At 43.8% G+C, this 15,000-nt stretch overlaps 1 protein-coding gene across 2 annotated transcripts in view; it reads right to left on the reverse strand.

Annotated features, from left to right (window-relative positions):
* smad6b (SMAD family member 6b) overlaps positions 1 to 15,000 on the reverse strand; it is a 70,765-nt gene that overhangs the window by 38,490 nt on the left and 17,275 nt on the right. The window contains exon 2 of one of the 2 annotated variants that reach the window (XM_064990204.1): positions 949 to 1,005. The exons of the other annotated variant lie outside the window; for it this stretch is intronic. Within the exon in view, the coding sequence (XP_064846276.1) occupies positions 949 to 1,005 (57 nt within the window). The remainder of the gene's footprint in view (positions 1 to 948; positions 1,006 to 15,000) is intronic. 2 annotated transcript variants of the gene reach the window in all.

A 15,000-nucleotide genomic window follows, 5' to 3' on the forward strand; every position in this document is an offset into this window, starting at 1 on the left:
CACTCCTCAAGACTGTAACACACTCCTCTAGACAGTAACACACTCCTCTAGACTGTAACACACTCCTCTAGACTGTAACACACTCCTCTAGACTGTAACACACTCCTCTAGACTGTAACACACTCCTCCAGACTGGAACACACTCCACTAGAAAGTAACACACTCCTCTAGACTGTAACACACTCCTCTAGACAGTAACACACTCCTCTAGACTGTAACACACTCCTCTAGACTTCAATGTACAGAGACCTAACTGCTTTAGAACAGACTGGAGTGTGTGTGTGTGTGTGTGTGTGTGTGTGTGTGTGTGTGTGTGTGTGTGTGTGTGTGTGTGTGTGTGTGTGTGTGTGTGTGTGTGTGTGTGTGTGTGTGTGTGTGTGTGTGTGTGTGTGTGTGTGTGTGTGTGTGTGTGTGTGTGTGTGTGTGTGTGTGTGTGTGTGTGTGTGTGTGTGTGTGTGTGTGTGTGTGTGTGTGTTTTGCTTTGCTTGTACACTTTTGACAACTGAGCATGTATGTTGTATGTTCAGAGCCCCTGAGTTTGAGTTTGTAGTTGGTGAGGGGGGTTAGTGTGGAGATGCTGGCTGGCTGACTGACTGACTGACTGACTGGGTGGTTGGCTGAGTTTGTAGTTGGTGAGGGGGGTTAGTGTGGAGATGCTGGCTGGCTGACTGACTGACTGACTGACTGGGTGGTTGGCTGAGTTTGTAGTTGGTAAGGGGGGTTAGTGTGGAGATGTTGGATGACGTCATTCCCAGTTTAAAAAAATACTAATGGCCACGGTGCCAGCGATAGGTTGGTAGGGGGCGCACACACACACACACACACACACGTGCACGCGCACACACGCACACACACACACACGCACACGCACACGAACACACACACACACACACACACAGTATTCTCAGCATGTTGGAGTGTATTCTCAGCATGTTGGTGACGACTTACCAAGTGGCTTTTGTTCCTCTGTAGGGGACAGCCGTGAGTATGGCGGTGGGGGCGACTCTGGAACACACAACATACATGTCAGGGGCTCTGAACATACAACATACATGTCAGGGGCTCTGAACATACAACGTACATGTCAGGGGCTCTGAACATACAACATACATGTCAGGGGCTCTGAACATACAACATACATGTCAGGGGCTCTGAACATACAACATACATGTCAGGGGCTCTGAACATACAACATACATGTCAGGGGCTCTGAACATACAACATACATGTCAGGGGCTCTGAACATACAACATACATGTCAGGGGCTCTGAACATACAACATACATGTCAGGGACTCTAAACATACAATAGAAATGTCAGGAGCTCTGAACACACAACATACATGTCAGGGGCTCTGAACATACAACATACATGTCAGGGGCTCTGAGCATACAACATACATGTCAGGGGTTCTGAACATACAACATACATGTCAGGGGCTCTGAGCATACAACATACATGTCAGGGACTCTAAACATACAACATACATGTCAGGGGTTCTGAACATGCAACATACATGTCAGGGGCTCTGAACATACAACATACATGTCAGGGACTCTGAGCATACAACATACATGTCAGGGGCTCTGAACATACAACATACATGTCAGGGGCTCTGAACATACAACATACATGTCAGGGGCTCTGAACATACAACATACATGTCAGGGGCTCTGAACATAAAACATACATGTCAGGGATTCTAAACATACAACATACATGTCAGGGGCTCTGAACACACAACATACATGTCAGGGGCTCTGAACATACAACATACATGTCAGGGGCTCTGAGCATACAACATACATGTCAGGGGTTCTGAGCATACAACATACATGTCAGGGGCTCTGAACATACAACATACATGTCAGGGACGCTGAGCATACAACATACATGTCAGGGGCTCTGAAAATACAACATACATGTCAGAGGCTCTGAACATACAACTTACATGTAATTGTCTCTGAACATACAACATACATGTCAGGGGCTCTGAACATACAACATGCATATCAGGGGCTCTAAACATACAACATACATGTCAGGGACTCTGAACATACAACATACATGTCAGGGACTCTAAACATACAACATACATATCAGGGGTTCTGAACATACAACATACATGTCAGGGACTCTGAACATACAACATACATGTCTGGGACTCTGAACATACAACATACATGTCAGGGGCTCTGAACATACAACATACATGTCAGGGACTCTATATGGTTATATACTGTTCTATGTGGTTTTATACTGTTCTATACTGTTCTTTATAGTTCTATACTGTTCTTTACGGTTCTATACTGTTCAATATGGTTCTATACTGTTCTATGTGGTTCTATACTGTTCAATATGGTTCTATACTGTGTTATATGGTTCTATACTGTTCTATACTGTTCTTTCTGGTTCTATTCTGTTCTATACTGCTCTATATGGTTCTACACAGTTCAATACTGTCTTATATGGTTCTATACTGTTCTATATCGTTCTATATGGTTATATACTGTTATATACTATGTTTCTATACTATGTTTCTATACTATGTTTCTATACTATATGGTTATATACTGTGTTATATGGTTCTATACTGTTCTATGTTGTTCTTTACAGTTCTATATTGTGTTATATGGTTCTATACTGTTCTCTATGGTTATATACTGTGTTATATGGTTATATATGGTTATATACTGTGTTATATGGTTCTATACTGTTCAATATTGTTCTATACTGTGTTATATGGTTCTATACTGTTCTATAAGGTTCAATACTGTTCTATATTGTTCTATATGGTTCTATACTGTGTTATATGGTTCTATACTGTTTTTTATTGTTCTCTATGATTATATACTGTGTAATATGGTTCTATACTGTTCTATACTGTTCTATACTGTGTTATGTGGTTCTATACTGTTCTATATGGTTCAATGCTGTTCTATATTGTTCTATGTGGTTCTATACTGTGTTATATGGTTCTATACTGTTCTTTATTGTTCTCTATGGTTATATACTGTGTTATATGGTTCTATACTGTTCTTTATTGTTCTCTATGGTTATATACTGTGTAATATGGTTCTATACTGTTCTATACGGTTCTATACTGTGTTATATGGTTCCATACTGTTCTATACTGTGTTATATGGTTCTGTACTGTTCTATATTGTTCTATATGGTTCAATCACCATATTCTTATCGGCAGACTCAGTAGCCTCGGTTTTTCGGATGACTGCCTTGCCTGGTTCACCAATTACTTTGCAGACAGAGTTCAGTGTGTCAAATCGGAGGGCATGCTGTCCGGTCCTCTGGCAGTCTCTATGGGGGTGCCACAGGGTTCAATTCTGGGGCCGACTCTTTTCTCTGTATATATCAATGATGTTGCTCTTGCTGCGGGCGATTCCCTGATCCACCTCTACGCAGACGACACCATTCTATATACTTCCGGCCCGTCCTTGGACACTGTGCTATCTAACCTCCAAACGAGCTTCAATGCCATACAACACTCCTTCCGTGGCCTCCAACTGCTCTTAAACGCCAGTAAAACCAAATGCATGCTTTTCAACCGATCGCTGCCTGCACCCGCATGCCTGACGAGCATCACCACCCTGGATGGTTCCGACCTTGAATATGTGGACACCTATAAGTACCTAGGTGTCTGGCTAGACTGTAAACTCTCCTTCCAGACTCATATCAAACATCTCCAATCGAAAATCAAATCAAGAGTCGGCTTTCTATTCCGCAACAAAGCCTCCTTCACTCACGCCGCCAAACTTACCCTAGTAAAACTGACTATCCTACCGATCCTCGACTTCGGCAATGTCATCTACAAAATTGCCTCCAACACTCTACTCAGCAAACTGGATGCAGTTTATCACAGTGCCATCCGTTTTGTCACTAAAGCACCTTATACCACCCACCACTGCGACTTGTATGCTCTAGTCGGCTGGCCCTCGCTACATATTCGTCGCCAGACCCACTGGCTCCAGGTCATCTACAAGTCCATGCTAGGTAAAGCTCCGCCTTATCTCAGTTCACTGGTCACGATGGCAACACCCATCCGTAGCACGCGCTCCAGCAGGTGTATCTCACTGATCATCCCTAAAGCCAACACCTCATTTGGCCGCCTTTCGTTCCAGTACTCTGCTGCCTGTGACTGGAACGAATTGCAAAAATCGCTGAAGTTGGAGACTTTTATCTCCCTCACCAACTTCAAACATGTGCTATCTGAGCAGCTAACCGATCGCTGCAGCTGTACATAGTCTATTGGTAAATAGCCCACCCATTTTCACCTACCTCATCCCCATTCTGTTTTTATTTATTTACTTTTCTGCTCTTTTGCACACCAATATCTCTACCTGTACATGACCATCTGATCACTTATCACTCCAGTGCTAATCTGCAAAATTGTAATTATTCGCCTACCTCCTCATGCCTTTTGCACACAATGTATATAGACTCCCCTTTTTTTGTACAGTGTTATTGACTTGTTAATTGTTTACTCCATGTGTAACTCTGTGTTGTCTGTTCACACTGCTAAGCTTTATCTTGGCCAGGTCACAGTTGCAAATGAGAACTTGTTCTCAACTAGCCTACCTGGTAAAATAAAGGTGAAATAAAAATAAATAAATAAAAGAGTGGAAGGAGAAGGAAGCATTATAGTCACGCTGCTCCTTTAAGAGACAGACTGGAAGGAGAAGGCATCATAATAGTCACGCTGCTCCTTTAAGAGACAGAGTGGAAGGAGAAGGCATCATAATAGTCACAATGCTCCTTTAAGAGACAGAGTGGAAGGAGAAGGCATCATAATAGTCACACTGCTCCTTTAAGAGACAGAGTGGAAGGAGAAGGCATCATAATAGTCACACTGCTCCTTTAAGAGACAGAGTGGAAGGAGAAGGAAGCATAATAGTCACACTGCTCCTTTAAGAGACAGAGTGGAAGGAGAAGGCATCATAATAGTCACACTGCTCCTTTAAGAGACAGAGTGGAAGGAGAAGGAAGCATAATAATCACACTGCTCCTTTAAGAGACAGAGTGGAAGGAGAAGGAAGCATAACAGTCACGCTGCTCCTTTAAGAGACAGAGTGGAAGAAGAAGGAAGCATTATAGTCACGCTGCTCCTTTAAGAGACAGAGTGGAAGGAGAAGGCATAATAATAGTCACGCTGCTCCTTTAAGAGACAGAGTGGAAGGAGAAGGCATCATAATAGTCACGCTGCTCCTTTAAGAGACAGAGTGGAAGGAGAAGGAAGCATAATAGTCACACTGCTCCTTTAAGAGACAGAGTGGAAGGAGAAGGCAGCATTATAGTCACACTGCTCCTTTAAGAGACAGACTGGAAGGAGAAGGCATCATAATAGTCACACTGCTCCTTTAAGAGACAGACTGGAAGGAGAAGGCATCATAATAGTCACGCTGCTCCTTTAAGAGACAGAGTGGAAGGAGAAGGAAGCATAATAGTCACACTGCTCCTTTAAGAGACAGAGTGGAAGGAGAAGGAAGCATAACAGTCACACTGCTCCTTTAAGAGACAGAGTGGAAGGAGAAGGCATCATAATAGTCACGCTGCTCCTTTAAGAGACAGAGTGGAAGGAGAAGGAAGCATAATAGTCACGCTGCTCCTTTAAGAGACAGAGTGGAAGGAGAAGGCATCATAATAGTCACACTGCTCCTTTAAGAGACAGAGTGGAAGGAGAAGGAAGCATTATAGTCACGCTGCTCCTTTAAGAGACAGAGTGGAAGGAGAAGGCATCATAATAGTCACACTGCTCCTTTAAGAGACAGAGTGGAAGGAGAAGGCATCATAATAGTCACACTGCTCCTTTAAGAGACAGAGTGGAAGGAGAAGGCATCATAACAGTCACGCTGCTCCTTTACGAGACAGAGTGGAAGGAGAAGGCATCATAATAGTCACGCTGCTCCTTTACGAGACAGAGTGGAAGGAGAAGGCATCATAATAGTCACGCTGCTCCTTTAAGAGACAGAGTGGAAGGAGAAGGCAGCATAATAGTCACGCTGCTCCTTTAAGAGACAGAGTGGAAGGAGAAGGCATCATAATAGTCACACTGCTCCTTTAAGAGACAGAGTGGAAGGAGAAGGCATCATAATAGTCACGCTGCTCCTTTAAGAGACAGAGTGGAAGGAGAAGGAAGCATAATAGTCACACTGCTCCTTTAAGAGACAGAGTGGATGGAGAAGGCAGCATAATAGTCACGCTGCTCCTTTAAGAGACAGAGTGGAAGGAGAAGGCATCATAATAGTCACACTGCTCCTTTAAGAGACAGAGTGGAAGGAGAAGGCATCATAATAGTCACACTGCTCCTTTAAGAGACAGAGTGGAAGGAGAAGGAAGCATAATAGTCACACTGCTCCTTTAAGAGACAGAGTGGAAGGAGAAGGCATCATAATAGTCACGCTGCTCCTTTAAGAGACAGAGTGGAAGGAGAAGGCATCATAATAGTCACACTGCTCCTTTAAGAGACAGAGTGGAAGGAGAAGGCATCATAATAGTCACACTGCTCCTTTAAGAGACAGAGTGGAAGGAGAAGGAAGCATAACAGTCACACTGCTCCTTTAAGAGACAGAGTGGAAGGAGAAGGCATCATAATAGTCACACTGCTCCTTTAAGAGACAGAGTGGAAGGAGAAGGCATCATAATAGTCACACTGCTCCTTTAAGAGACAGAGTGGAAGGAGAAGGCATCATAATAGTCACGCTGCTCCTTTAAGAGACAGAGTGGAAGGAGAAGGCATCATAATAGTCACACTGCTCCTTTAAGAGACAGAGTGGAAGGAGAAGGAAGCATAATAGTCACACTGCTCCTTTAAGAGACAGAGTGGAAGGAGAAGGAAGCATATAATAGTCACACTGCTCCTTTAAGAGACAGAGTGGAAGGAGAAGGCAGCATAATAGTCACGCTGCTCCTTTAAGAGACAGAGTGGAAGGAGAAGGAAGCATAATAGTCACACTGCTCCTTTAAGAGACAGAGTGGAAGGAGAAGGCATCATAATAGTCACGCTGCTCCTTTAAGAGACAGAGTGGAAGGAGAAGGCATCATAATAGTCACACTGCTCCTTTAAGAGACAGAGTGGAAGGAGAAGGCATCATAATAGTCACACTGCTCCTTTAAGAGACAGAGTGGAAGGAGAAGGCATCATAATAGTCACACTGCTCCTTTAAGAGACAGAGTGGAAGGAGAAGGTATCATAATAGTCACGCTGCTCCTTTAAGAGACAGAGTGGAAGGAGAAGGTATCATAATAGTCACGCTGCTCCTTTAAGAGACAGAGTGGAAGGAGAAGGAAGCATAATAGTCACACTGCTCCTTTAAGAGACAGAGTGGAAGGAGAAGGCAGCATAATAGTCACGCTGCTCCTTTAAGAGACAGAGTGGAAGTAGAAGGCAGCATTATAGTCACGCTGCTCCTTTAAGAGACAGAGTGGAAGGAGAAGGCAGCATAATAGTCACACTGCTCCTTTAAGAGACAGAGTGGAAGGAGAAGGCATCATAATAGTCACGCTGCTCCTTTAAGAGACAGAGTGGAAGGAGAAGGAAGCATAATAGTCACACTGCTCCTTTAAGAGACAGAGTGGAAGGAGAAGGAAGCATAATAGTCACACTGCTCCTTTAAGAGACAGAGTGGAAGGAGAAGGAAGCATTATAGTCACACTGCTCCTTTAAGAGACATAGTGGAAGGAGAAGAAAGCATAATAGTCACACTGCTCCTTTAAGAGACAGAGTGGAAGGAGAAGGAAGCATTATAGTCACACTGCTCCTTTAAGAGACAGAGTGGAAGGAGAAGAAAGCATAATAGTCACACTGCTCCTTTAAGAGACAGAGTGGAAGGAGAAGGAAGCATTATAGTCACACTGCTCCTTTAAGAGACAGAGTGGAAGGAGAAGGAAGCATAATAGTCACACTGCTCCTTTAAGAGACAGAGTGGAAGGAGAAGGAAGCATAATAGTCACACTGCTCCTTTAAGAGACAGAGTGGAAGGAGAAGGCATCATAATAGTCACGCTGCTCCTTTAAGAGACAGAGTGGAAGGAGAAGGCATCATAATAGTCACACTGCTCCTTTAAGAGACAGAGTGGAAGGAGAAGGCATCATAATCATCATAAATCTATGCAGCCTACTCAATCACTTTTTATAGCTACTGTTTACAGGCCTCCTGGGTCATATACAGCGTTCCTCACTGAGTTCCCTGAATTCCTATCGGACCTTGTAGTCATAGCAGATAATATTCTAATCTTTGGTGACTTTAATATTCACATGGAAAAGTCCACAGACCCACTCCAAAAGGCTTTCGGAGCCATCATCGACTCAGTGGGTTTTGTCCAACATGTCTCTGGACCCACTCACTGTCACAGTCATACGCTGGACCTAGTTTTGTCCCATGGAATAAATGTTGTGGATCTTAATGTTTTCCTCATAATCCAGGACTATCGGACCACCATTTTATTACGTTTGCAATTGCAACAAATAATCTGCTCAGACCCCAACCAAGGAACATCAAAAGTCGTGCTATAAATTCACAGACAACACAAAGATTCCTTGATGTCCTTCCAGATTCCCTCTGTCTACCCAATGACACCAGAGGACAAAAATCAGTTAACCACCTAACTGAGGAACTCAATTTAACCTTGCGCAATACCCTAGATGCAGTTGCACCCCTAAAAACTAAAAACATTTCTCATAAGAAACTAGCTCCCTGGTACACAGAAAATACCCGAGCTCTGAAGCAAGCTTCCAGAAAATTGGAACGGAAATGGCGCCACACCAAACTGGAAGTCTTCCGTCTAGCTTGGAAAGACAGTACCGTGCAGTACCGAAGAGCCCTTACTGCTGCTCGATCATCCTATTTTTCTAACTTAATTGAGGACAATAAGAACAATCCAAAATTCCTTTTTGATACGGTCGCAAAGCTAACTAAAAAGCAGCATTCCCCAAGAGAGGATGACTTTCACTTTAGCAGTGATAAATTCATGAACTTCTTTGAGGAAAAAATTATGATTATTAGAAAGCAAATTACAGACTCCTCCTTAAATCTGCGTATTCCTTCAAAGCTCAGTTGTCCTGAGTCTGCACAACTCTGCGTGGACCTAGGATCAAGAGAGACGCTCAAGTGTTTTAGTACTATATCTCTTGACACAATGATGAAAATAATCATGGCCTCTAAACCTTCAAGCTGCTTACTGGACCCTATTCCAACTAAACTACTGAAAGAGCTGCTTCCTGTGCTTGGCCCTCCTATGTTGAACATAATAAACGGCTCTCTATCCACCGGATGTGTACCAAACTCACTAAAAGTGGCAGTAATAAAGCCTCTCTTGAAAAAGCCAAACCTTGACCCAGAAAATATAAAAAACTATCGGCCTATATCGAATCTTCCATTCCTCTCAAAAATCTTAGAAAAGGCTGTTGCTCAGCAACTCACTGCCTTCCTGAAGACAAACAATGTATATGAAATGCTTCAGTCTGGTTTTAGACCCCATCATAGCACTGAGACGGCACTTGTGAAGGTGGTAAATGACATTTTAATGGCATCGGACCGAGCTCTGCATCTGTCCTCGTGCTCCTAGACCTTAGTGCTGCTTTTGATACCATCGATCACCACATTCTTTTGGAGAGATTGGAAACCCAAATTGGTCTACACGGTCAAGTTCTGGCCTGGTTTAGATCTTATCTGTCGGAAAGATATCAGTTTGTCTCTGTGGATGGTTTGTCCTCTGACAAATCAACTGTAAATTTCGGTGTTCCTCAAGGTTCCGTTTTAGGACCGCTGTTGTTTTCACTATATATTTTACCTCTTGGGGATGTTATTCGAAAACATAATGTTAACTTTCACTGCTATGCGGATGATACACAGCTGTACATTTCAATGAAACATGGTGAAGCCCCAAAATTGCCCTCGCTAGAAGCATGTGTTTCAGACATAAGGAAGTGGATGGCAGCAAACTTTCTACTTTTAAACTCGGATAAAACAGAGATGCTTGTTCTAGGTCCCAAGAAACAAAGAGATCTTCTGTTGAATCTGACAATTAATCTTAATGGTTGTACAGTCATCTCAAATAAAACTGTGAAGGACCTCGGCGTTACTCTGGACCCTGATCTCTCTTTTGAAGAACATATCAAGACCATTTCAAGGACAGCTTTTTTCCATCTACGTAACATTGCAAAAATCAGAAACTTTCTGTCCAAAAATGATGCAGAAAAATTAATCCATGCTTTTGTCACTTCTAGGTTAGACTACTGCAATGCTCTACTTTCCGGCTACCCGGATAAAGCACTAAATAAACTTCAGTTAGTGCTAAATACGGCTGCTAGAATCCTGACTAGAACCAAAAAATTTGATCATATTACTCCAGTGCTAGCCTCCCTACACTGGCTTCCTGTCAAAGCAAGGGCTGATTTCAAGGTTTTACTGCTAACCTACAAAGCATTGCATGGGCTTGCTCCTACCTATCTCTCTGATTTGGTCCTGCCGTACATACCTACACGTACGCTACGGTCACAAGACGCAGGCCTCCTAATTGTCCCTAGAATTTCTAAGCAAACAGCTGGAGGCAGGGCTTTCTCCTATAGAGCTCCATTTTTATGGAACGGTCTGCCTACCCATGTCAGAGACGCAAACTCGGTCTCAACCTTTAAGTCTTTACTGAAGACTCATCTCTTCAGTGGGTCATATGATTGAGTGTAGTCTGGCCCAGGAGTGGGAAGGTGAACGGAAAGGCTCTGGAGCAACGAACCACCCTTGCTGTCTCTGCCTGGCCGGTTCCCCTCTTTCCACTGGGATTCTCTGCCTCTAACCCTATTACAGGGGCTGAGTCACTGGCTTGCTGGGGCTCTCTCATGCCGTCCCTGAGGGGGTGCGTCACCTGAGTGGGTTGATTCACTGATGTGGTCATCCTGTCTGGGTTGGCGCCCCCCCTTGGGTTGTGCCGTGGCGGAGATCTTTGCGGGCTATACTCAGCTTTGTCTCAGGATGGTAAGTTGGTGGTTGAAGATATCCCTCCAGTGGTGTGGGGGCTGTGCTTTGGCATAGTGGGTGGGGTTATATCCTTCCTGTTTGGCCCTGTCCGGGGGTGTCCTCGGGTGGGGCCACAGTGTCTCCTGACCCCTCCTGTCTCAGCCTTCAGTATTTATGCTGCAGTAGTTTATGTGTCGGGGGCTGGGGTCAGTTTGTTATATCTGGAGTACTTCTCCTGTCCAATTCGGTGTCCTGTGTGAATCTAAGTGTGCGTTCTCTAATTCTCTCCTTCTCTCTCTCGGAGGACCTGAGCCCTAGGACCATGCCCCAGGACTACCTGACATGATGACTCCTTGCTGTCCCCAGTCCACCTGGCCGTGCTGCTGCTCCAGTTTCAACTGAACCGCGGCCCTAGGACCATGCCCCAGGACTACTTGACATGATGACTCCTTGCTGTCCCCAGTCCACCTGGCCGTGCTGCTGCTCCAGTTTCAACTGTTCTGCCTTATTATTATTCGACCATGCTGGTCATTTATGAACATTTGAACATCTTGGCCATGTTCTGTTATAATCTCTACCCGGCACAGCCAGAAGAGGACTGGCCACCCCACATAGCCTGGTTCCTCTCTAGGTTTCTTCCTAGGTTTTGGCTTTTCTAGGGAGTTTTTCCTAGCCACCGTGCTTCTACACCTGCATTGCTTGCTGTTTGGGGTTTTAGGCTGGGTTTCTGTACAGCACTTTGAGATATCAGCTGATGTACGAAGGGCTATATAAATAAATTTGATTTGATTTGATTTGATAATAGTCACGCTGCTCCTTTAAGAGACAGAGTGGAAGGAGAAGGCATCATAATAGTCACACTGCTCCTTTAAGAGACAGAGTGGAAGGAGAAGGCATCATAATAGTCACGCTGCTCCTTTAAGAGACAGAGTGGAAGGAGAAGGAAGCATAATAGTCACACTGCTCCTTTAAGAGACAGAGTGGAAGGAGAAGGAAGCATAATAGTCACACTGCTCCTTTAAGAGACAGAGTGGAAGGAGAAGGCATCATAATAGTCACGCTGCTCATATAAGAGACAGAGTGGAAGGAGAAGGAAGCATAATAGTCACGCTGCTCCTTTAAGGGAACTCCAGGTGCATCCCAAATGGAACCCTGTTCTCTATATAGTGCACTACTTTTGACCAGAGGCCTATGAGAATAGGGCACTATGGATTGGGATAGTGGGCCATTTGGGACTCACATCAGTCAGATCTACAGCTAGTCTGTCTGGCGCTGGGCTGTATGTGTGTGTGGCCATGCAAACTGTATTAACGCCACTCCTTCACCTATATAGCAAGAGGGGCACGAGAGAGACGTCCAGGGGACAAAAGAGCTTTTTGAATCTCAACGTGAAACTGAGCTCATTCAAAGCCATTACGGCCTAGACCAACTACAAGGCAAGGTCTATTTCAAAAGAGATTTGTCCATTTCAAAATAAGTTATTTCAACTAATATAGTTCACGTAGCTACTATTTTAACTTTGGTTTTGATGTTGCGTAGACTTTCTGTTTACACTGGTCGTTTTGAAGCTGGTAGGTTATTTAAGGTTTACCTACGTTCAACTCAACACTGAGGATGTAGGAGCCAGTACAGTCAGCTATGAGACACATAGCTCACATAACAACATCACCTATATTCACACTCTTTCTGGACGAAAAAAAAAAAACCTTCATCTTGGGTTTTTCACTTTTCTCAGCTAAAAAACATAAGTGAAAGACAATGTGATTCACCAGGAACCCGTTGTTCAACAGCATGAAATATTGGCTCAAACGAGACACGTATAAGTGCACGTGAGTTGGCCCGGCAGGGATGTCCTTGTCCCATCGCGGAACTAGCGACTCCTGTGGCGTTGCCGGGCGCAGTGCACGCTGACGCGGTCGACCAGGTGTACTACGGTGTTCCAAGAAGACTTGGAAGGGGTTGTGTTTCGGACCTTCGCCTCTCTCTCTCTCTCTCTCTCTCTCTCTCTCTCTCTCTCTCTCTCTCTCTCTCTGTCTCTCTCTCTCTCTCGCTCTCTCTCTCTCTCGAGTCCGTACGGGAGTTGCAGCGACAGGACAAGACTGTAACTACCAATTCAGAAACCACGAACTTGGGGAGAAAAAAGGGGGTAAAAAATAAAATAATAATAATTACAATTTAAATTTAAAGATAATTTCAAGAGTCTCTCCATAGACAAAGTTATGCTCGTCTGGTAGAGTCATGCTATTGGTGTGTGGGGAAGCAGTGAATCATTTGTGGAACATGGGTAAGAGAAGAGGTTCATAACTGCACAAGAATTAGGTATTTTTTTGTCATTGGAAGAAATGGGGAATAGGTACAACTGGTGTGATAATTATGTCTGGCGATGATACATGTCTATTAAAAGCTGAGTGTCAACACGAGGTGGTTATGTTAACACAGCTAATACAAACCATAGGATGGCGCACGCCCAGAGACAATTATTCTGTGTAGAGGTGCTGACTAACGGTGAATGAACTGGAAGCTATTGAACTGGAGGCTCAGCTCTGCCTCCAGGGCAATATTCATGGCAACAAACGTCAACCTGCCAAATATATAGTAACATAGTCTACAGGAGGACCAGGTTACCTTTTTAACATAGGCTACAGGAGGACCAGGTTACCTATTTAACATAGGCTACAGGAGGACCAGGTTACCTATTTAACATAGGCTACAGGAGGACCAGGTTACCTATTTAACATAGTCTACAGGAGGACCAGGTTACCTATTTAACATAGGCTACAGGAGGACCAGGTTACCTATTTAACATAGTCTACAGGAGGACCAGGTTACCTTTTTAACATAGGCTACAGGAGGACCAGGTTACCTATTTAACATAGTCTACAGGAGGACCAGGTTACCTTTTTAACATAGTCTACAGGAGGACCAGGTTACCTATTTAACATAGTCTACAGGAGGACCAGGTTACCTATTTAACATAGTCTACAGGAGGACCAGGTTACCTATTTAACATAGTCTACAGGAGGACCAGGTTACCTATTTAACATAGTCTACAGGAGGACCAGGTTACCTTTTTAACATAGTCTACAGGAGGACCAGGTTACCTATTTAACATAGTCTACAGGAGGACCAGGTTACCTATTTAACATAGTCTACAGGAGGACCAGGTTACCTATTTAACATAGTCTACAGGAAGACCAGGTTACCTTTTTAACATAGGCTACAGGAGGACCAGGTTACCTATTTAACATAGTCTACAGGAGGACCAGGTTACCTATTTAACATAGTCTACAGGAGGACCAGGTTACCTTTTTAACATAGTCTACAGGAGGACCATGTTACCTATTTAACATAGTCTACAGGAGGACCAGGTTACCTATTTAACATAGTCTACAGGAGGACCAGGTTACCTTTTTAACATAGGCTACAGGAGGACCAGGTTACCTTTTTAACATAGTCTACAGGAGGACCAAGTTACCTTTTTAACATAGGCTACAGGAGGACCAGGTTACCTATTTAACATAGTCTACAGGAGGACCAAGTTACCTTTTTAACATAGTCTACAGGAGGACCATGTTACCTATTTAACATAGTCTACAGGAGGACAAGGTTACCTTTTTAACATAGGATGCAGGAGGACCAGGACAGGTACTAGTAGGGCTGTTGACTGTATTACAGGACAGGTACTAGTAGGGCTGTTGACTGTATTACAGGACAGGTACTAGTAGGGCTGTTGACTGTATTACAGGACAGGTACTAGTAGGGCTGTTGACTGTATTACAGGACAGATACTAGTAGGGCTGTTGACTGTAGAACAGGACAGGTAATAGTAGGGCTGTTGACTGACACTATAATGAGACCCATCGTATTACAGTTAACTGACACTATAATGAGACCCATCGTATTACAGTTAACTGACACTATAATGAGACCCATCGTATTACAGTTAACTGACACTATAATGAGACCCATCGTATTACAGTTAACTGACACTATAATGAGACCCATCGTATTACAGTTAACTGACTCTATAATGA

Source organism: Oncorhynchus masou, chromosome 15 (genome assembly GCF_036934945.1).
Source record: "Oncorhynchus masou masou isolate Uvic2021 chromosome 15, UVic_Omas_1.1, whole genome shotgun sequence".
NCBI lineage: Eukaryota > Metazoa > Chordata > Actinopteri > Salmoniformes > Salmonidae > Oncorhynchus > Oncorhynchus masou.